Source organism: Lonchura striata, chromosome 36 (genome assembly GCF_050655825.1).
Source record: "Lonchura striata isolate lonStrDom1 chromosome 36, ASM5065582v1, whole genome shotgun sequence".
NCBI classification, from domain to species: Eukaryota; Metazoa; Chordata; class Aves; order Passeriformes; family Estrildidae; genus Lonchura; species Lonchura striata.
The window spans coordinates 406,935-429,458 of record NC_140738.1 but is presented as its reverse complement, the minus strand read 5'-3'; the positions used below and the strand labels follow the sequence as shown (position 1 = coordinate 429,458).

General features: G+C 41.5%; 2 gene segments (V, D, J or C); both read right to left on the bottom strand.

Annotated features, from left to right (window-relative positions):
- LOC144248165 (Ig gamma chain C region-like) overlaps positions 1 to 22,524 on the bottom strand; it is a 78,264-nt gene that overhangs the window by 38,665 nt on the left and 17,075 nt on the right.
- On the bottom strand, positions 8,415 to 22,424 carry LOC110481632 (Ig mu chain C region-like; the record flags this gene model as incomplete). The annotated part of the segment is given in 6 exon segments: positions 8,415 to 8,487; positions 10,278 to 10,393; positions 14,171 to 14,509; positions 17,870 to 18,202; positions 19,268 to 19,585; positions 22,103 to 22,424. Coding segments are annotated over 6 exon segments (1,437 nt in total), but the record flags the coding sequence as incomplete, so codon positions are not given.

The following is a 22,524-nucleotide window of genomic DNA, read 5'->3' as shown; positions in this document are numbered from 1 at the left end:
TGGGGGTAAAATGTGGATTTTTGGGTGGAAATGTGGATTTTCGGAGGAAATGCGGATTTTTGGGGTAAAATGTGGATTTTTGGGGTAAAACGAGGAAGTTGGTGCAGAGGAACCTGGACAGGTCCACGGCGCGGCCGGCCAACGTCAACGTCTCCGTGGTGCTGGCCGACAGCGACGCCGTGTGCTACTGAGCCGCTTTTGGGGCGAATAAAGGAGATTTTGAGAAGTTAAAATCGGGGGTTTTGGTGGTTTTTGTGGAAAAAATGGGATTTTTTGGGAAAAAATGGGGTTTTGGGGGGAAATTCCCGGATTTTGGGTGGAAAAAATGTCGATTTTTAGAGGTAAAATGTGGATTTTGGGTGGAAAATGTCAATTTTAGAAGGCAAAATGTCGGTTTTTGGAGGGAAAAGACTGGTTTTGGGTGGGAATTGTGGATTTTAGGAGGAAAAGTGGATTTGGGGTGAATTTCCTGGATTTTAGGAGAGTAAATTAGGATTTTGGGAAGAAAATGTCGATTTTAGGATGGAAAATGTGGATTTTGGGACCTAAATGTGTATTTTAGGAGGAAAAGTGGATTTGGGGTGAAATCGGTCGATTTTAGGATGGAAAATGTGGATTTTGGGTGGAAAAGTGGATTTTAGAAGGCAAAATGTGGATTTTTGGAGGTAAAATCTGGATTTTGGGTGGAAGATGTAGATTTTAGGAGGAAATGTGGATTTGGGGTGAAATAGTTCGATTTTAGGATGGAAAATGTGGATTTTGGGTGGAAAATGTGGATTTTAGAAGGCAAAATGTCGGTTTTTGGAGGGAAACGATTGATTTTGGGTGGGAAATGTGGATTTTAGGAGGAAATGTGGATTTGGGGTGAAAGTGGTCGATTTTAGGAAGGAAAATGTGGATTTTGGGTGGAAAACGTGGATTTTAGGAGGCAAAATGTCGGTTTTTGGAGGGAAACGATTGATTTTGGGTGGGAAATGTGGATTTTAGGAGGAAAAGTGGATTTTGGGTAAAATCGATCGATTTTAGGATGGTAAAATGTGGATTTTGGGTGGAAAACGTGGATTTTAGGATGGAAAAATGTCGATTTTTGGAGGGAAAAGACTGGTTTTGGGTGGGAAATGTGGATTTTAGGAGGAAATGTGGAATTGGGGTGAAATAGTTCGATTTTAGGATGGAAAATGTGGATTTTGAGACCTAAATGTGGATTTTAGGAGGCAAAATGACGGTTTTTGGAAGGAAATGATTGATTTTGGGTGGGAAATGAGGATTTTAGGAGGAAAAGTGGATTTGGGGTGAAATCGGTCGATTTTAGGATGGTAAAATGTGGATTTTGGGTGGAAAAGTGGATTTGGGCTGAAATTTGTGGATTTTAGGAAGGCAAATGTGGATTTTTGGAGGAAAAGTGTATTTGGGGGGAAACTGGTCATTTTAGGATGGAAAATGCGGATTTTTGGGGGTAAAACATGGATTTTTGGGGGTAAAATGCGGATTTTTGGGTGGAAATGTGGATTTTCGGAGGAAATGTGGATTTTGGGGGTAAAATGTGGATTTTTGGGGTAAAACGAGGAAGTTGGTGCAGAGGAACCTGGACAGGTCCACGGCGCGGCCGGCCAACGTCAACGTCTCCGTGGTGCTGGCCGACAGCGACGCCGTGTGCTACTGAGCCGCTTTTGGGGCGAATAAAGGAGATTTTGAGAAGTTAAAATCGCGGGGGTTTGGTGGTTTTTGTGGAGAAATGGGATTTTTGGGGAAAAAATGGGGTTTTGGGGGGAAATTCCCGGATTTTGGGAGGAAAAATGTCGATTTTTAGAGGTAAAATGTGGATTTTGGGTGGAAAATGTCAATTTTAGAAGGCAAAATGTCGGTTTTTGGAGGGAAAAGACTGGTTTTGGGTGGGAATTGTGGATTTTAGGAGGAAAAGTGGATTTGGGGTGAATTTCCTGGATTTTAGGAGAGTAAATTTGGATTTTGGGAAGAAAATGTCGATTTTAGGATGGAAAATGTGGATTTTGGGACCTAAATGTGTATTTTAGGAGGAAAAGTGGATTTGGGGTGAAATCGGTCGATTTTAGGATGGAAAATGTGGATTTTGGGTGGAAAACGTCGATTTTAGAAGGCAAAATATCAATTTTTGGAGGTAAAACACTGCTTTTGGGTGGAAATGTGGATTTTAGGAGGAAAAGTGGATCTGGGCTGAAAGCGGTCGATTTTAGGATGGAAAATGTGGAATTTGGGTGGAAAATGTTGATTTTAGGATGGAAAATGTGGATTTTGGGGGGTAAAACGCGGATTTTTGGGGGTAAAACGCGGATTTTTGGGTGGAAATGTGGATTTTCGGAGGAAATGCGGATTTTTGGGGGTAAAATGTGGATTTTTGGGGTAAAACGAGGAAGTTCGTGCAGAGGAACCTGGACAGGTCCACGGCGCGGCCGGCCAACGTCAACGTCTCCGTGGTGCTGGCCGACAGCGACGCCGTGTGCTACTGAGCCGCTTTTGGGGCGAATAAAGGAGATTTTGAGAAGTTAAAATCGGGGGTTTTGGTGGTTTTTGTGGAGAAATGGGGTTTTGGGGGGAAAAATGGGGTTTTGGGGGGAAATTTCTGGATTTTGGGAGGAAAAATGTCGATTTTTAGAGGTAAAATGTGGATTTTGGGTGGAAAATGTCAATTTTAGAAGGCAAAATGTCGGTTTTTGGAAGGAAACGATTGATTTTGGGTGGGAAATATGGATTTTAGGAGGAAAAGTGGATTTGGGGTGAAATCGGTCGATTTTAGGATGGAAAATGTGGATTTTGGGACCTAAATGTGGATTTTAGGAGGAAATGTGGATTTGGGGTGAAATAGTTCGATTTTAGGATGGAAAATGTGGATTTTTGGGTGGAAAATGTGGATTTTAGGAGGAAATGTGGAATTGGGGTGAAATCGGACGATTTTAGGATGGAAAATGTGGATTTTGGGTGGAAAACGTGGATTTTAGAAGGCAAAATGTGGATTTTGGGACCTAAATGTGGATTTTGGGAGGAAAAGTGGATTTGGGGTAAAATCGGTCGATTTTAGGATGGAAAAATGTGGATTTTGGGTGGAAAACTGGATTTGGGCTGAAATTTGTGGATTTTAGGAAGGCAAATGTGGATTTTTGGAGGAAAAGTGGATTTGGGGTGAAACTGGTCATTTTAGGATGGAAAATGTGGATTTTGGGTGGAAAATGTTGATTTTAGGATGGAAAATGTGGATTTTGGGTGGAAAACGTCGATTATAGAAGGCAAAATGTCGGTTTTTGGAGGGAAACGATTGATTTTGGGTGGGAAATGTGGATTTCAGGAGGAAAAGTGGATTTAGGGTGAAATTGGTGGATTTTAGGATGGAAAATGTGGATTTTGAGACCTAAATGTGGATTTTAGGAGGCAAAATGACGGTTTTTGGAAGGAAATGATTGATTTTGGGTGGGAAATGAGGATTTTGGGAGGAAAAGTGGATTTGGGGTAAAATCAATCGATTTTAGGATGGAAAATGTGAATTTTTGGGGGTAAAACGTGGATTTTTGGGGGTAAAATGCGGATTTTTGGGTGGAAATGTGGATTTTCGGAGGAAATGCGGATTTTTGGGGTAAAATGTGGATTTTTGGGGTAAAACGAGGAAGTTGGTGCAGAGGAACCTGGACAGGTCCACGGCGCGGCCGGCCAACGTCAACGTCTCCGTGGTGCTGCCGACAGCGACGCCGTGTGCTACTGAGCCGCTTTTGGGGCGAATAAAGGAGATTTTGAGAAGTTAAAATCGGGGGTTTTGGTGGTTTTTGTGGAGAAATGGGGTTTTGGGGGGAAATTCCCGGATTTTGGGAGGGAAAAATGTGGATTTTTAGAGGTAAAATGTGGATTTGGGGTGGAAAACGTTGATTTTAGAAGGCAAAATGTGGATTTTTGGAGGGAAAAGACTGGTTTTGGGTGGGAAATGTGGATTTTAGGAGGAAAAGTGGATTTGGGGTGAAATCGGTTGATTTTAGAATGGAAAATGTGGATTTTGAGACCTAAATGTGGATTTTGGGAGGAAAAGTGGAATTGGGGTGAAATCGGTCGATTTTAGGATGGAAAATGTGGATTTTGGGTGGAAAACGTGGATTTTAGAAGGCAAAATGTCGGTTTTTGGAGGGAAACGATTGATTTTGGGTGGGAAATGTGGATTTTAGGAGGAAAAGTGGATTTGGGGTGAAATCGTTTGATTTTAGGATGGAAAATGTGGATTTTGGGTGGAAAACGTGGATTTGGGCTGAAATTTGTGGATTTTAGGAAGGCAAATGTGGATTTTTCAGAGGAAAAGTGGATTTGGGGTGAAATCGGTCATTTTAGGATGGAAAATGTGGATTTTTGGGGGTAAAACGTGGATTTTTGGGTGGAAATGTGGATTTGGGCTGAAAGCGGTCGATTTTAGGATGGAAAATTTGGATTTTGGGTGGAAAATGTCGATTTTAGAGAAAAAAAAAAGGAATTTTGGGAGTAAAATGTGGATTTTAGGAGGAAAAGTTGATTTGGGCTGAATTTCCAGGATTTTAGGAGAGTAAATTTGGATTTGGGGTGGAAAATGTTGATTTTAGGTGGGAAAAGTGGCTTTGGGCAGAAATTGATCGATTTTGGCTGTAAAATGTGGATTTTTGGGTGAAAACTGTCGATTTTGGGAGGAAAAAGTGGATTTGGGGTGAAATTTTCCCACTTTTCCGCCCCTTTTTTTTCTCTTTTCCCCCCTTTTTTTTTTCTCTTTTTTGTTTGTTTTTTGCCTTTTTTTTGCCTTTTTTTTTGCTTTTGTTTTGCTTTTTTTGCTTTTTTTTGCTTTTTTTTGCCTTTTTTTTGAGTTTTTTTGCCTTTTTTTGCTTTTTTTTGCCTTTTTTTTGAGTTTTTTTGCCTTTTTTTTGCTTTTTTTGCCCTTTTTTTGCTTTTTTTTTGCTTTTTTGCTTTTTTTGCTTTTTTTGCCTTTTTTTTGCTTTTTTGTCCTTTTTGCCCTTTTTTTGCTTTTTTTGGCTTTTTTTTGCGTTTTTTTTTTCCTTTTTTTTCTTTTTTGCTTTTTTTGCTTTTTTTGTTTTGCTTTTTTTTGCTTTTTTTTCCTTTTTTTCCTTTTTTTTCTTTCTTTTTCCTTTTTTTGCTTTTTTTTTTGCTTTCTTTTTGCTTTTTTTTTGCCTTTTTTTCCCTTTTTTTTCCCTTTTTTTGCTTTCTTTTTGCTTTCTATTTTGCCTTTTTATTCCCTTTTTTTGGCCTTTTTTTTGCTTTTTTTTCCTTTTTTTTTTGCCTTTTTTTTTCCCTTTTTTTTCCCTTTTTTTTTGCTTTTTTTTCCTTTTTTTTCCCTTTTTTTTGCTTTCTTTTTGCTTTCTTTTTTGCCTTTTTTTTTCCTTTTTTTTTGCCTTTTTTTTGCTTTTTTTCCCTTTTTTTTCCTTTTTTTCCCTTTTTTTTCCTTTTTTTTCCTTTTTTTCCCTTTTTTTCCCTTTTTTTCCCCCTTCTTCCCCTTTTTCCCAATTTCCCCGTTTTTTCCCCCAGATTTCCTGCCGGTTTTCGTGGATCTGCCGCCGGCGCCCGAGCAGGATCCGGAATGTTCCGACCTTTGGGCCTTCGGCACCTTCATCATCCTCTTCCTCCTCAGCCTCTGCTACGGCACCGGCGTCACCCTTTTCAAGGTGAAAAACCCCAAATTCGGGCAACTTCCCGACAAAAATCCCTACTTCTACCATTTCCCCAAAAAATCCCGTTTTTGGATATTTTTTACCCCAAAAAAATCGCATTTTTGGACGATTTTTACCCCCAAAAATCACATTTTTGAATGATTTTTTGCCAGAAAAAAAAATCGCATTTTTGGATAATTTTTCCCCAAAAAAATCGCATTTTTGGATAATTTTTCCCCAAAAAAATCGCATTTTTGGATGATTTTTACCCCCAAAAAATCGCATTTTTTGATGATTTTCCCCCCCAAATCGCATTTTTGGATGATTTTTACCCCCAAAAAAATTGCATTTTTTGATGATTTTCCCCCCAAAAAAATCGCATTTTTTGATTATTTTTTCCCCCAAAAAATTGCATTTTTGGATGATTTTTACCCCCCAAAATCGCATTTTTTGACTATTTTTACCCCCAGAAAAATCACATTTTTTTATGACTTTTACCCCCCCAAAAAAATCACATTTTTTGATGATTTTTACCTCAAAAATCGCATTTTTTGATGATTTTTACCCAAAAAATTACATTTTTTGATGATCTTTGCCAGAAAAAAAATCCTCATTTTTTGATACTTTTTACCCCAAAAACATCTCATTTTTTGATAATTTTTCCCCCCAAAAAATCGGGTTTTTTTGATTTTTTTTCCCCAAAAATCCCCTTTTTTTGCCCCAAATTCGCTATTTTTTATCTTTTTTTTGGATGATTTTTACCCCAAAATTTTGACACTTTTTCCCTCCAAAATCACTTTCTTCCTCCAAAAAAAAAATTGCTATTTTTGATCATTTTATCCCCAAAAATATCATTTTTTGCTGATTTTTCCCCCAAAAATCGCCATTTTTATCACTTTCCCAAAAAAATCGCTTTTTTGGGATTGTTTTCTCCAAAAAAAAAAAAAATCTTTTTTTCATCATTTTTCCCCAAAAAATTGAATTTTTTGGATAACTTTTTCCAAAAAAAAATCACATATTTCAATTATTTTTACCCAAAAATTTATTTTTTGGGATTATTTTTTCTCAAAAATTGCCATTTTGGACGATTTCTCCCCAAAATCTCTTCCCCCCCAAAAAAATCGCTATTTTTGAGGATTTTTCCCCCCAAAAAATCACCATTTTTGCTGGTTTTACCCCCAAAATTGTCAGTTTTTCCCACCCAAAAAAAATAACTTTTTTTGCGGATTTCCCCCCAAAAAAATCACAATTTTTAATGATTTTCCACCCAAAAATCACCATTTAAATAAAATTTTCTACCCAAAATTTGCCATTTTCCCCTCCAAAAAAATCACTTTTTTTTTCATGATTTTTACCCAAAATTTGCCATTTTATCACCCCCAAAAATCACCATTTTTTATGATTTTTCCACCCAAAAAATCACCTTTTTTTCCCCAAAAAATCTCAAATTTCGCCAATTTTCCCCAAATTTGCCATTTTTGGTAAATTTACCCAAAATTTGTTTTTTTTCAGGTGCTCTGAACCCCCCGGAGGAGAAAATTTCACCTTCGGACGTCGAATTTGGGCTTTTTTTTGGGGCAATAAAATCGAATTTTGGGGGTTTTGTGTGGAACTTCTCCTTTTTTACATTATCGATACAAAATTCCCCAATTTCCCCCCAAAATTCCCAATTTCTTTCCCCAAAAAATCCCCAATTTTCCCCGAAAATCTCAATTTCCCCCCCCCCAAAATCCCATTTTTTTCCCCAAAATTTTCCCAAAATTTGATTTTTTCCCCTCCAAAATATTATCCAAAAATCCCCAAAATTTCCCCCCCAAAATCCCAAAATTTAACCCCAAAATCCCCAATTTTTATCCCCAAAATCCCAAAATTTTCCCCCAAAAATCCCCAAATTTTTTTCCCAAAATTCTGATTTTTTCCCCCCAAAATCCCCAAAATTTTCCCCCCAAAATCCCCAAATTTTTTTCCCCAAAATTCCCCAAATTCCCCAATTTTCCCAAAATTCTGATTTCCCCCCCAAAAATCCCCAAATTTTCCCAAAATTCCCCAAATTCCCCAAATCCCCCCAAAATAAAGCCACCAAAATTCCCGAAAAACGCGGAAAAATTTCCTTTATTTTTCTCCTTTTGGGGATTTTTTGGGATTTTTTTTTGTTTTGGGATTTTTTGGGATTTTTTTGGGTTTTTTGGGATATTTTTGGCATTTTGGGGATTTTTTTTTGTTTTGTTTTTTGGCATTTTTGGGTTTTTTGGGGATTTTTGGAATTTTTTGTGGCTTTTTTTTTGGAGTTTTTTTTGGGATTTTTGGGGTTTTTTTGGTTCTTTTTGTTTTTTGGCATTTTTTGGCGTTTTGGGGATTTTTTGCGTTTTTTTGGTTTTTTTTTAATTTTGGGGATTTTTTTGGGGCCTTTTTGGGATTTTTTTGGTGGTTTTGGGATTTTTTTTGTTTTTTGGGATTTTTTTTGGGTTTTTTGGGGGTTTGGGGTATTTTTCTGGGTTTTTTGGGGTTTTTTATTTTTTATTTTTTGGATTTTTTGGGGCTTTTTGAGAATTTTTTGGGGGTTTTTTTTATTTTTTTGAAGTTTTTTGGGGATTTTTTTTTTATAATTTTTAGGGATTTTTTGGGATCTTTTGGGGATGTTTTGGGATTTTTTATTAGTTCGTTTTTTTTTTATTGATTTGGGATTTTTGGGGATTTTTTGGGTTTTTTTGGTTTCTTTTCAATTTTTTCTTTTTTTTTTTTTTTGGTTTTTGGCTTTTTTTGGGAATTTTTCTGGGAATTTTTTGGGGTTTTTTTTGGGTTTTTTGGGAAAATTCCGGAATTTTCCATCGGCTTTGGGTCACTTCACCTGAAATGGGGAAAAAAGCGGCAAAATTGGTTAAAAATGGGTAAAAATGGATTAAAACTTGATTTAAATTTATTAAAAATGGGTTAAAAATCAGAATTTTGGGGATTTTGAGGGAAATTCCTGAATTGGGAGGGAAAATGGGAATTTTGGGGGAAAAAAAATCAGATTTTTGGGTGAAAAATTAGGAAAAAATTGGGATTTTTTGGGGGGGGAAATTAGGAATTTTTGGGTGTAAAACGAGGGAAAAAAAAACCCCAGATTTTTGGTTGGAAAAAAAAAGGAAAAATTTGGAATTTTTGGGTGGAAAAATCAGGGGGAAAAAATTGGGATTTTTGGGGTAAAATATTGGAATTTTTTGGGAAAAAGTCAGGAAAAAAATCTGATTTTTAGGTGAAAAATGAGGAAAAAAATCAGAATTTTTTGAGGGAAAAAAAGTGGAAAAAATGCGGATTTTTTTGGGTAAAAAATGGGAAATTTTAGGAAAAAATCAGCTTTAAAAATCGGATTTTTGGGTGAAAAATGACAGAAAAAAATCGGGATTTTTTGGAGAAAAAATGGGATTATTTTGAGAAAAAAATTTGAAATTTTGGGCTAAAAATGAGGAAAAAAATCGTATTTTTGGGCTGAAAATGGGGGGGAAATTGCGATTTTTCGGCTAAAACTGAGGAAAAAATCGGATTTTTGGGCCGAAAAATGGGGGGGGAAATCGGATTTTTGATCTGAAAAAATCAGGAAAAAATTGAAATTTTTGGGAAAAAAAATTGGAATTTTTTGAGGAAAAAATGATTTTAAAAATTCGAATTTTTGGGCTAAAAATGAGGGGGGAAAAAATCGAATTTTTGGGCCGAAAAATGGGGAAAAATTTGATTTTTGGGCCGAAAAATAGGAAAAAAATTTGAATTTTTGGGCTGAAAAATGGGGAAAAATCGGATTTTTGGGCTGAAAATGGGGGGAAATTGCGATTTTTGGGCTAAAAAATGAGGAAAAAATTGGAATTTTTGAGGAAAAAATGATTTTAAATATTCGAATTTTTGGGCTGAAAATTGGGAACAAAAATCGGATTTTTGGGCCGAAAAATAGGAAAAAAATTTGAATTTTTGGGCTGAAAAATGGGAAAAAAATCGGATTTTTCGTCCAAAAAAATCGGTTTTTTTGCCATAAAATCGTCAAATTTCGCCCAAAATGGTTGGGGTAAAAAGCGGGAATTTGGGAATTTTGGGAATTTTGGGAATTTTGGGGATTTTTACCTTGATGAGGGTGACGGTGGCGCTGTAGAAGAGGCTGAGGATGAAGAGGAAACCGAGGGGGAAAATGGGGATTTTTGGGTGAAAAAATCAGGAAAAAAATGGAAATTTTTTGGCGAAAAAATTTGGAATGCTTGAGGAAAAAACTGATTTAAAAATTAGAATTTTTGGGCTGAAAATAGAGGAAAAAAATCGGATTTTTGGGGCTGAAAAATGGGGTAAAAATCGGATTTTTGGGCTGAAAATGGAGGGAAATTGCGATTTTTGGGCTAAAAAATGAGGAAAAAATTGGAATTTTTGAGGAAAAAATGATTTTAAATACTCGAATTTTTGGGCTGAAAATTGGGAACAAAAATCGGATTTTTGGGCCGAAAAATAGGAAAAAAATTTGAATTTTTGGGCTGAAAAATGGGAAAAAAATCGGATTTTTCGTCCAAAAAAATCGTGTTTTTTGCCATAAAATCGTCAAATTTTGCCCAAAATGGTCGGGGTAAAAAGCGGGAATTTGGGAATTTTGGGAATTTTGGGAATTTTTGGGATTTTTACCTTGATGAGGGTGACGGTGGCGCTGTAGAAGAGGCTGAGGATGAAGAGGACGATGAAGGTCGAGGCCGTGGCCCAGAGGTTCTGCAGATCCTCGTCCTCCTCCAGCGCCGCCAGAACTGACAAAAAACCACATTTTCGGCCCTTTGCAACCAAAATCCGCCGGTTTTAACCCAAAATTCGGAATCCTCGCCCAAAATTTAGGGGGTATACGGCAAAAAATTGGGTTTTTTAGGGCAAAAATTCGGGTTTTTGAAGCGATAATTTGATTTTTTCCGGACTCAACTTCCCGAGGTTTTTGCCCAAAATTTTGATTTTTTGCGCCAAAATTCGGGCGTGTTTCCCCCCCCCAAATTTGGGATTTTTTCCCCAAAAAAATTTGGGATCTTCAACCAAAATTTGGGAGGTTTAGGGCAAAAATTCGGGTTTTTGAAGCGATAATTTGATTTTTTTCGGACTCAATTTTGGGAGGTTTTTGCCCAAATTTTTGATTTTTGGACCCAAAATTTGGGATTTTTTTTGCCCCAAAATTTGGGATTTTAACCGCAAAAATTCGAGAATTTTTTTACCCTTAAAATCCCGATTTTTTCGCCCCAAAATTTTGGGATTTTTTAACCCCAAATCCCGAAATTTTTTAACCCCAAATCCCGAATTTTTTGCCCCAAAATTTTGAATATTTTTGCCCCAAAATTAGGGGATTTTTTTTTGCCCCAAATCCGGACTTTTCCACGCCAAAATCTGGGAATTTTTGCCCAAAATCCCGATTTTTTTTTTTTTTAGTCCAAAATTTGAGATTCTTTGATCCCAAAATTTGGGATTTTAACCCCAAAAAATTCGGGAATTTTTTTACCCCCAAAATCCGGGATTTTTTTACCCCAAAATTTGGGATTTTTTTTTCAAAATTAACGAATTTTTTTACCCCCAAAATTTGGGAAATTTTACCCCAATATTTGCGAATTTTTCACCCCAAAATTTGCGAATTTTTCACCCCAAAATTTGGGATATTTTTGCCCAAAATCTGGGATTTTTTACCGCAAAATTTGGGAAATTCTCCCCCAAAATTTAGGAATTTTTACCCCAAAATTTGTTTTTATTTCTCCCAAATCCCGATTTTTTCACCCAAAAATTGATCATTTTTTTTCACCCCCAAATTTGGGATTTTCCCCCCAAAATTTGGGAATTTTTACCCCAAAATTTGGGAATTTTTCCCCCAAAATTTCCCGCCCCGCAGCGCCCCCTGCTGGCCAAAAAAACCCCGAAATTTTTAATTTTGCAAAAAAACTTTTATTTTTGAGGTTAAAAAACGAAATTTTGGGAAAAAACCCAATTTTTTCCCCAAATTTTTTCCCACCCGATTTTGGGGGGGAAAATTGGGATTTTTTGGGGGGAAAACTGAGGAATTTTGGTGAAAAATGGAAATTTTTGGGGGGAAATGGGATTTTTTGGGTGAAAAAGCGGCGATTTTGGGAAAAAAAGGTCATTTTTTGGTGGGAAAAATGCGTTTTTTTGGGTAAAAAAGTGGGGAATTTGGGGGAAAAATTGTAATTTTTTGGTGGGAAAAATGGAAAAATTTTTGGGTGAAAAACTGGGGATTTTTGGGAAAAAATGGCAACTTTTGGTGGGAAAAATGGAGATTTTTTGGGTGAAAAAGTGACGATTTTGGGTAAAAATGGTCATTTTTGGGGAAAAGTGGGTGTCAAAGAGAACTGGATTTTTTTGCTTGAAAATGCAAATTTTGGGTGGGAAAATGGGAATTTTGAGTTGAAAAGTGGAGATTTTGGGAAAAAATGGTCATTTTTTGGGGGAAAAATTGGTCATTTTGGTGGGAAAAATTGGTCATTTTGGGTGAAAATGGGTGTCTAAGAAAAATGGGATTTTTGGACAAAAATTGGGTATTTTTGGTGGGGAAAAATGGGAATTTTTGGGTGAAAAAGCGGCGATTTTGGGTAAAAATGGGTCTTTTTTGGGGAAAATTCTGTTTCTGAGGAACATGATGGAAATTGATAAAAATGGGGTATTTTCAGTGGGAAAAAATGGGAATTTTTGGGTGAAAAAGCGACAATTTTGGGAAAAATTGGACACTACTGGGGAAAAAATGGTTGGCTTGGGAAAAAATGGTGGTTTTTGGCAAAAATCGGAATTTTAGGTGGAAAACTTAGATTATTCTTGGCAAATGGGGTCGAAACGTTGTTTTTTGGGGGAAAAAAGCCAAATTTTGGGCAAAACCTTCATTCTTGCAACGTTTTGGCACAAACCCATTTCGGCAGAAACGCATCCAACTTTTCTTGGAAAATCTCAATTTTTGGGTCAAAACCGTGACAAAAACCCCAATTTTCGAGCAAAAAACGTCGTTTTTCGGCCGAAAGGCGCCGTTTTTTCTGCAAAACCTTTATTTCTCTCCGCCAAAGTGCATTTTTTGGGGTAAAAAACGGGATTTTCAGTAACAACCACTGAGGGAATCGCTGAGGATCAGCGAGACGTTGACGTGGGCGGGTTTGGGTGGAAATGGGGGATTTTGGGTGGGAAAACCGGGTTTTTTTGGGTGAAAAAGCGTCGATTTTGGTAAAAAATGGTCGTTTCTTGGGTAAAAATGGGTCTTTTTTGGGGAAAAGTGGGTGTCTTAGAAAAACGGGACTTTTGGAGAAAAACTGCCAATTTTGGGTGGGAAAACCGGGTTTTTTTGGGTGAAAAAGCGTTGATTTTGGGAAAAAATGGTTGTTTCTTGGGGAAAAATGGGTCTTTTTTGGGGAAAAGTGGGTGTCTAAGAAAAATTGTGGTTTCAGATGAAAATGGGGTATTTTCGTTGGAAAAAATGGGATTTTTGGGTGAAAAAGCGGCAATTTTGGGAAAAAAATGGTTGTTTCTTGGGAAAAAATGGTCGCATTGGGGAAAACCAATATTTTTGGCAAAAATTGGAATTTTAGGAGGAAGAACCCAACTTTTGTGAGAAAATGGGGTCGAAACGTCATTTTTTGGGGGAAAAAAGCCGAATTTTGGGCCAGACTTTGACTTTCACCAACATTTTGGCGTAATCAAAGTTTGGTCGAAACGCATTTGCTAATTTTGGGAAATTAGGTTAAAATAGTGTCGGAAAACCATATTTTCGAGCAAAAAACGTCGTTTTTCGGCCGAAAGGCGCCGTTTTTTCTGCAAAACCTTTATTTCTCTCCGCCAAAGTGCATTTTTTGGGGTAAAAAACGGGATTTTCAGTAACATCCGCTGAGGGAGTCGCTGAGGATCAGCGAGACGTTGACGTGGGCGGGTTTGGGTGGAAATGGGGGATTTTGGGGGGGAAATTGGGAAATTTTGGGTGAAAAAGCGTCGATTTTGGGAAAAAATGGTTGTTTCTTGGGTAAAAATGGGTCTTTCTTGGGGAAAAGTGGGTGTCTAAGAAAAACGGGACTTTTGGAGAAAAACTGCCAATTTTGGGTGGGAAAACCGGGTTTTTTTGGGTAAAAAAGTGACAATTTGGGGAAAAATTGGACACTATTGGGGGAAAAATGGTCGGCTTGGGAAAAAATGGTGGGTTTTGGCAAAAATCAGACTTTTAGCAAGAAAAACCCAACTTTTGTGAGAAAACGGGGCCGAAACGTCGTTTTTTGGGGGAAAAAAGCCAAATTTGGGGCGAAACTTTGACTTTCACCAACATTTCGACAAAACTCAATTCTGGTCGAGATGGACTCGGAAATTCTTGGGAAAACGGTTAAAACTGAGTCGAAAAACCGTATTTTCGAGCAAAAAACGTCGTTTTTCGGCCGAAAGGCGCCGTTTTTTCTGCAAAACCTTTATTTCTCTCCGCCAAAGTGCATTTTTTGGGGGTAAAAAACGGGATTTTCAGTAACATCCGCTGAGGGAATCGCTGAGGATCAGCGAGACGTTGACGTGGGCGGGTTTACCGGCGGCCCTGTCCAGCGATTTCTGCGCCAGCCGCAGCGGCAGCTTCTCGTGGCCCACCAGGCAGGTGAAGACGGCGCCGGCGTCCCAGGCGCGCGCCGGCACGGTCAGCGTGCTGACGGCGCCGTAGACGGGCCCGCGGCCGGTGCCGGGTTGCGGCCGGGGCGGGGAGGTGACGGCGAGCTCCGGTGGAAGGGCTCGGCCGTCCTGGAGCCACCGGACGAGGATCTCCGGGGGGTTGAAGTCCAGCGCCAGGCAGGTGAGCGTGGCCCAGGCGCCGGCGCGGAGCTGCTCCGGCGGCGGAGGGAGGAGGTAGAGGGAGGGCGGAGAGGGGGAGGTCACTGAAAGAAAGGGATTTTTGGGGTGAGGTTTGGGGGTTTTGGGGTTTTTGGGGGGTTTGGGGGGATTTATGGGGATTTTGGGCGAAATTCCGGGGGTTTTGGGGCGTGGTGTTGGGTTTTGGGAAGGGTTTTGGGTTGAATTTTAGGGTTTTTTTGGTCGACTTTTAGGGTTTTTGGGAAGGTTTTGGGGGTGGTTTGGGTTGGATTTTAGGGTTTTTTTGGGTGGAGTTTTAGGGTTTTTGGGTGGAATATTAGGGTTTTGGGGAAATTTTAGGGGTTTTTTGGGTGGAATTTTAGGGTTTGTGGGGAAATTTTAGGGTTTTTTTGGGTGGAATTTTAGGGCTGCTTTGGGTGGAATTTTAGGGGTGCTTTGGGTCGAATTTTAGGGGTTTTGGGGAAATTTTAGGGTTTTTTGGGTCGAATTTTAGGGGGTTTTGGGTCAAATTTTAGGGGTTTTTTGGGTAGAATTTTAGGGGTTTTGGGGAAATTTTAGGGTTTTTTTTGAGTAGAATATTAGGGTTTTTGGGGGAAATTTTAGGGGGTTTTCGGGTCGAATTTTAGGGGTTTTTTTGGGTGGAGTTTTAGGGGCTTTGGGGAAATTTTAGGGTTTCTTTGGGTTGAATTTTAGGGGTTTTGTGGGTGGAATTTTAGGGGTTTTGGGGAAATTTTAGGGTTTTTTGGGTGGAATTTTAGGGGTTTTTTGGGTCGAGTTTTAGGGGTTTTGGGGAGATTTTGGGGGTTTTTGGTGTGATTTACGGGGAATTTGGGGGCATTTTTGGGGGTTTTGGGACTGGTAGAGGGAGGGCGGCGAGGGGGAGGTCACTGAAAGAAAGGGATTTTTGGGGTGAGGTTTGGGGGTTTTGGGGTTTTTGGGGGGTTTGGGGCGAAATTTCGGGGTTTTTGGGGCGTGGTGTTGGGTTTTGGGAAGGGTTTTGGGTTGAATTTTAGGGTTTTTTTCGGTCAAGTTTTAGGGGTTTTGGGAAGGTTTTGGGGGTGTTTTGGGTTGAATTTTAGGGTTTTTTTGGGTGGAGTTTTAGGGGGTTTTGGGGAAATTTTAGGGGTTTTGTGGGTGGAATTTTAGGGGTTTTTTGGGTCGAATTTTAGGGGGTTTTGGATCGAATTTTAGGGGTGTTTTGGGTGGAATTTTAGAGGTTTTTTGGGTGGAATTTTAGGGGTTTTGGGGAAATTTTAGGGGTTTTTTTCAGTAGAATATTAGGGTTTTTGGGGAAATTTTAGGGGGTTTTTGGGTCGAATTTTAGGGTTTTTTTTGGGTCGAATTTTACGGGTTTTTTTGGGTCGAATTTAAGGGGGTTTTGGGTCGAATTTTAGGGGTGTTTTGGGTGGAATTTTAGAGGTTTTTTGGGTGGACTTTTAGGGGTTTTGGGGAAATTTTAGGGGTTTTAGGAGAATTTATGGGGTTGTTGGGGAAATTTATGGTGTTTTTCGGGGGATTTTGGGGGTTTTGGGGGATTTTTTGGAGGATTTTGGGGGCTTTTGGGACTGGTAGAGGGAGGGCGGCGAGGAGGAGGTCACTGAAAAAAAAGGGATTTTTGGGGTGAGGTTTGGGGGTTTTTGGGGTTTTTGGGGGGTTTGGGGTGAAATTCCCGGTTTTTGGGGCGAAATTCCCGGTTTTTGGGGCGTGGTGTTGGGGTTTTGGGGTGTTTGGGGGCAAATTTTAGGGTTTTTTTTGGGTAGAATTTTAGGGGGTTTTGGGGCAAATTTTAGGGTTTTTTGGGTAGAATTTTAGGGGGTTTTGGGTCAAATTTTAGGGTTTTTTTGGGTAGAATTTTAGGGGTTTTGGGTAAATTTTAGGGGTTTTAGGAGAATTTATGGGGTTGTTGGGGAAATTTATGGGGTTTTTCGGGGGATTTTGGGGGTTTTGGGGGATTTTGGGGGGGATTTTTGGGGGTTTTGGGACTGGTAGAGGGAGGGCGGCGAGGGGGAGGTCACTGAAAAAAAGGGATTTTTGGGGTGAGGTTTGGGAGTTTTGGGGTTTTTGGGGGTTTGGGGTGAAATTTCGGGTTTTTTGGGGCGTGGTGTTGGGGTTTTGGGAAGGGTTTTGGGGTGTTTTGGGGTGAATTTTAGGGGTTTTTTGGGTCGAATTTTAGAGGTGTTTTGGGTCGAATTTTAGGGGTGTTTTGGGGCGAATTTTAGGGGTTTTTGGGTGGAATTTTAGGGTTTTTGGAAAGGTTTTTGGGGGTGTTTTTTGGGCAAATTTTAGGGGTTTTGGGGGAAAAATTAGGGGGGTTTTGGGTAAAATTTTAGGGGTTTTGGGGGGAATTTATGGGGTTTTGGGGGACTTTGGGTTTTTTTGGGGGGGATTTATTGGGGTTTTTTGGGGGGATTTTTGGGGGTTTTGGGGCAGGTAGAGCGAGGGTGGCGAGGGGGAGGTCACTGGAAAATCTTTTGGGGTGAAATTTGGGGAATTTGGGGGGTTTGGGGAGAAATTTGGGGTTTTGGGGAGAAATTTGGGGAGAATTTTGGGGATTTTGAGGAGATTCTGGATTTTTTGGGGGAATTTTGGATATTTTGGGGAATTTTGGGGTGTTTAGAGGGAATTTATGGCAGTTTTGGGGTTATTTGGGGGTTTTTTGGGGGAATTTTAGGGGTTTTGGGGGGTTTTGGCTTGAAATTCTGGAATTTCAATTGAACTCAAGCCAACCCAACCAACCCAACCCAACCCACCCAACCCAACCCAACCCAACTCAACCAAACTCAACCCAATGAACTCAACCCAACTCAACTCAACCCAACTCAACTCAACCCAACCAACCCAACCCAACCCAATCCAATCCAATCCAACCCAACTCAACTCAATGAACCCAACCCAACTCATCCAACCCAATCCAACTCAACCCAACCCAACCCAAGTCAACTCAACCCAACTCAACCCAATGAACTCAACCCAATGAACTCAACCCAACTCAACTCAACTCAACCCCACCCAACCCAACCAACCCAACCCAACCCAACTCATCCAACCCAACCCAACTCAACCCAACCCAACCCAAGTCAACTCAACCCAACTCAACCCAATGAACTCAACCCAACCCAACCCAACCCAACTCAACTCAACCCCACCCAACTCAACCCAACCCAACCAACCCAACCCAACCCAACCCAACTCAACCCAACCCAACCCAACCCAAGTCAACTCAACCCAACTCAACCCAATGAACTCAACCCAACCCAACCCAACCCAACCCAACTCAACTCAATGAACTCAACTCAACCCAACTCAACCCAACCCAACCCAACCCAATTCAACCCAACTCAATGAACTCAACTCAACCCACCTCAACCGAACTCAACCCAACTCAATGAACCCAACCCAACCCAACCCAACCCAAGTCAACTCACCCAAGCTCTTCCTCAGCGTCACCTCCTTGGGGAAGAGCAGCTCCGGGTGCGCCACGCGGCACGTGAAGGCCCGGCCGGACTCCCAGAGCTCGGCGCCCACCCGGGCCACGCCCTCGGCCGCCAGGAGCCCGTCGGGCCCCGGCGCCGGCGCCGAGGTTTCGGTGGCCAGGGCCTCGCCGTCCTCCTTCAGCCACGTCACCTCCAGGCCCTCGGCGGCCGCCGGCAGGTTGGTCACGCGGCACCGGAGCCGCGCCGCGCGGTCGTGGAAGAGCTCGGTGAAGGGCGGCGGCAGCGCCTCCACCCGGATGTCGCCGTCGGGCAGGGGTTGGTCATCTGGGGGGGGAGAGGTTTGGGGGGGGTCAGCCGGAAGAGTTTTCGGGGGGTTTTGGGGGTCATTTCCACCCAAAATTATCGTTTTTGTTGGGATTGGTCAACTGGAAGAATCTTGGTGATGATTTTGGGTGGTTTTGACCCAAAATGGACGTTGGGGTTGGGCATTGGTCAACTAGAAGAGTCTCCATGGTGGTTTTGGGTGGTTTCCACCATGAGCGGTCAACTGGAAGAGTTTTTGGGGTTTTTTTGGGTGGTTTTAAGCCAAAATTATCGTTGGGGTTGGGCATTGGTCAACTGGAAGAGTCTCGGTGGTTTTTTTGGGTGGTTTTGACCTGAAATGATCATTCATTTTGGGATTGGTCAACTGGAAGAGTTTTTGGGGGTTTTTTGGGTGGTTTTCGGTCAAAATTGTCATTTTTGTTGGGGTTGGTCAACTGGAAGAGTCTCGGTGGTTTTTTTGGGTTGTTTTCGGCCAAAATGATCATTGGTGACCCAACCCAACCAAACCCAAACAACTCAACCCAACCCAGCCCAACTCAACTCATCCAACCCAACTCAACCCAACCCAACTCAACCCAACCCACCTTAACTCAATGAAGTCAATCCAACCCAACCCAACTCAAGCCAACCAACCCAACCCAACCCAACTCAACTCAACCCAACTCAACCCAACCCAACTCAACAAACTCAACCCAACTCAACCCAACCCAACTCAACTCAATGAACTCAACCCAACCCAACTCAACCCAACTCAACCCAACTCAACCCAACTCAATGAACTCAACCCAACCCAACTCAACTCAACCCAACTCAATGAAGTCAATCCAACCCAACCCAACTCAATGAACTCAACCCAACCCACCTCAACCCAACCCAGCTCAACTCAATGAACTCAACCCAACCCAACTCAACCCAACTCAATGAACTCAACTCAACCCAACTCAACCCAACTCAATGAACTCAACCAACCCAACCCCACTTTCCCCCCCCACTCCCACCGGAATCCCGCCCCGAAACGCCGCCCGAGCCCCAAACCCGTCCGTTCTTCCCCCCGAAACCACTCACAGCCGCACTCCAACGTCTTGCTGGTGTTCCTCATCTCGTCGCCGGCCTGGCAGGAGAAGACGGCGCCGCTCTCCCACTCGGCTTCCGTCACCTCCAGGCGGCTGCCGGCCACCGCGACGCCGCCGGATGTCCGGGGCGGCTCGGCGGCGACGCCGGCGCTCACCGGGGCGCCGTCGCGGAACCAGCGGATGGCGTCGGCGCCGAGGCGGCGGCCGCGGATTTGGCACAGGAGGGTGGAGTTGCGGGAAGGGCCCCGGAAGTCGTGGCGGGACGGCGGACGAAGCGACAGCTCCGGCGGCGGCGGCGGCGCGCCGGGACCTGGGGAAATCGAGGATTTTTTGGGGGGAAAATCGGGAAAATTGGGATTTTTTTAATGGCGGGGGAATTTGGAGGGGAAAATGGCGGAAATTTGGGGGAAATATAGGAAAATTTGGGGGGAAAATGGCGGAAATTTGGAGGGAAAATTTGGATTATTGGGGGGAAAATGGCGGAAATTTGGAGGGGAAATTTGGATTATTGGGGGGAAAATGGCGGAAATTTGGGGGGAAATTTGGATTATTGGGGGGGAAATGTGAAAATTTGGGAGGAAATATGGGAAAATTTGGGGGAAAAATGGCGGAAATTTGGAGGGGAAATTTGGATTATTGGGAGGAAAATGGCGGAAATTTGGGGGAAATATGGGAAAATTTGGGGGGAAAATGGCGGAAATTTGGAGGGAAATTTGGATTATTGGGGGGAAAATGGCAGAAATTTGGAGGGAAAATTTAGATTATTGGGGGAAATGCGAAAATTTGGGAGGAAAATTAAAATTTGGGGGATAGATTTGGATTTTGGGGGGAAATGGTGGAAATTTTGGGAGAAATTTGGAATTTTGGGATGGAAATGTGAAAATTTGGGGGCAAATTTGGATTTGGGGAGGAAATGGGAAAATTTGGGGGAAAATGGGAAAATTTGAGGAGAAAATACGAAAATTTGGGGGGAAATGGGAAAATTTGGGGAGAAATGTGAAAATTTGGGGAGAAAATGGCGGAAATTTGGGGGAAATTCAGATTTTTGGAAAAAATGGGGAAATTTGGGGGGAAATTTGGATTTTTGGGGGAATTGGTAGAAATTCGGGGGGGAAATGTGAAAATTAGGGGGGAAATGGTGGAAATTTTGGGAGAAATTTGGATTTTTGGGATGAAAATGTGAAAATTTGGGGGCAAATTTTGGATTCGGGGAGAAAATGGGAAAATTTGGGGGGAAATGGGAAAATTTGGGGGGAAAAATTGGGTTTTTTGATATTACTTGGATATTCAGGACATTTTTTGGGACATTTTTTGCCATATTTGGGATGTTATTTGGAATATTTTTTGGGGCATTTTAGGGCCATTTTTGGGGATATTCGGGACATTTTTTGGGCCAATTTTTGGGCTATTTGGGCCATTTTTTGGGACCATTTTTTGTCATATTCGGGCCATTTTTGGGGCCATTTTTGGGCCATTTTTTGGTGACATTCAGGCCATTATTTGAACCATATTTTATCATATTTGGGGCCATTTTTGGGCCATTTTTTGGGACCATTTTTTATCATATTTGGGCTATTTTTGGGGCCATTTTTTGGGCCATTTTTTTGGATATTTTATCATTTTTTGGGACCGTTTTTTATCATATTTGGCCCATTTTTGGGCCATTTTTGGGCCATTTTTTGGGACCATTTTTTATCATATTTGGGCCATTTTTGGGCCATTTTTTGGTGACATTCAGGCCATTATTTGGACCATTTTTTATCATATTTGGGGCCATTTTTGGGCCATTTTTTGGATATTTTATCATTTTTTGGGACCATTTTTTATCATATTTGGGCCATTTTTGGGGCCATTTTTTGGGCCATTTTTTTGGATATTTTATCATTTTTTGGGACCATTTTTTATCATATTTGGGCCATTTTTGGGGCCATTTTGGGGCCATTTTTGGGCCGCTTCTAAGAACATTTTTGTGGTTATTTGGTGTATTTTTGGGGCCATTTTTGGGGCCATTTTTGGGCCATTTTTTGGGACCATTTTTTATCATATTTGGGCCATTTTTGGGGCCTTTTTGGGGCCATTTTTGGGCCATTTTTTGGGACCATGTTTTGCCATATTTGGTCTATTTTTGGGGCCATTTTTGGGCCATTTTTTGGGACCATTTTTTATCATATTTGGGCCATTTTTGGGCCATTTTTTGGTGACATTCAGGCCATTATTTGGACCATTTTTTTATCATATTTGGGCTATTTTTGGGACCATTTTTTGGGCCATTTTTTTGGATATTTTATCATTTTTTGGGACCGTTTTTTATCATATTTGGCCCATTTTTGGGGCCATTTTGGGGCCATTTTTGGGACGCTTCTAAGAACATTTTTGCGGTTATTTGTTGTATTTTTGGGGCCATTTTTGGGGCCATTTTTAGGCCATTTTTTGTGCTATTCCGGCCATTTTTTGGGACCATTTTTTATCATATTTGGCCCATTTCTGGGGCCATTTTGAGGTCATTTTTGGGCCATTTTTTGGGGTATTCGGGCCATTTTTTGGGACCATGTTTTGTCATATTTGGGCCATTTTTGGGCCATTTTTTGGGACCATGTTTTGTCATATTTGGGCCATTTTTGGGCCATTTTTTGGGACCATGTTTTGTCATATTTGGGCCATTTTTGGGCCACTTTTGGGCCATTTCTAAGAACATTTTTGCGGTTATTTGGTGTATTTTTGGGGCCATTTTGGGGCCATTTTGGGGCCACTTTTGGGCCGTTTCTAAGAACATTTTTGCGGTTATTTGGCCCATTTTTGGGGCCATTTTGGGGCCGTTTCCCCTCACCTGGCTTGGCAACCTGGACGCTGCGGTTGCTGCGGCCGTGGCGGGCGCGGCAGCGGAACGGCGCCCGGGATTTTCCGTCCTCCGGCTGCAGCCCCAGGCGCGAGGCCGCCAGGAAGGTTCCGGAGCGCGGCACGGCCGGGAAGGCGGCGCCGGCGGCGCTCCCGTTGCCGGCGTCGCTCCAGGCCAGCTCCAGCGGCGGCGGGAAGAATCCGACGGCCACGCAGCCCACGGAGGCGGGCGAGGCGGCGGCGCCGCACGGCGACAGCGGGAACAGGTCCGGCGCGCGGGCGGCGGCTGCGGGGTGAAAAATCCCGAATTTCCGTTAAAATCGGTAAAAATTCCATGAAAAAACGCGAAAATTCCATCAAAAAACGTGAAAATTCCGTCCAAAAATGCGAAATTTTGGCCGAAATTTGGCGGAA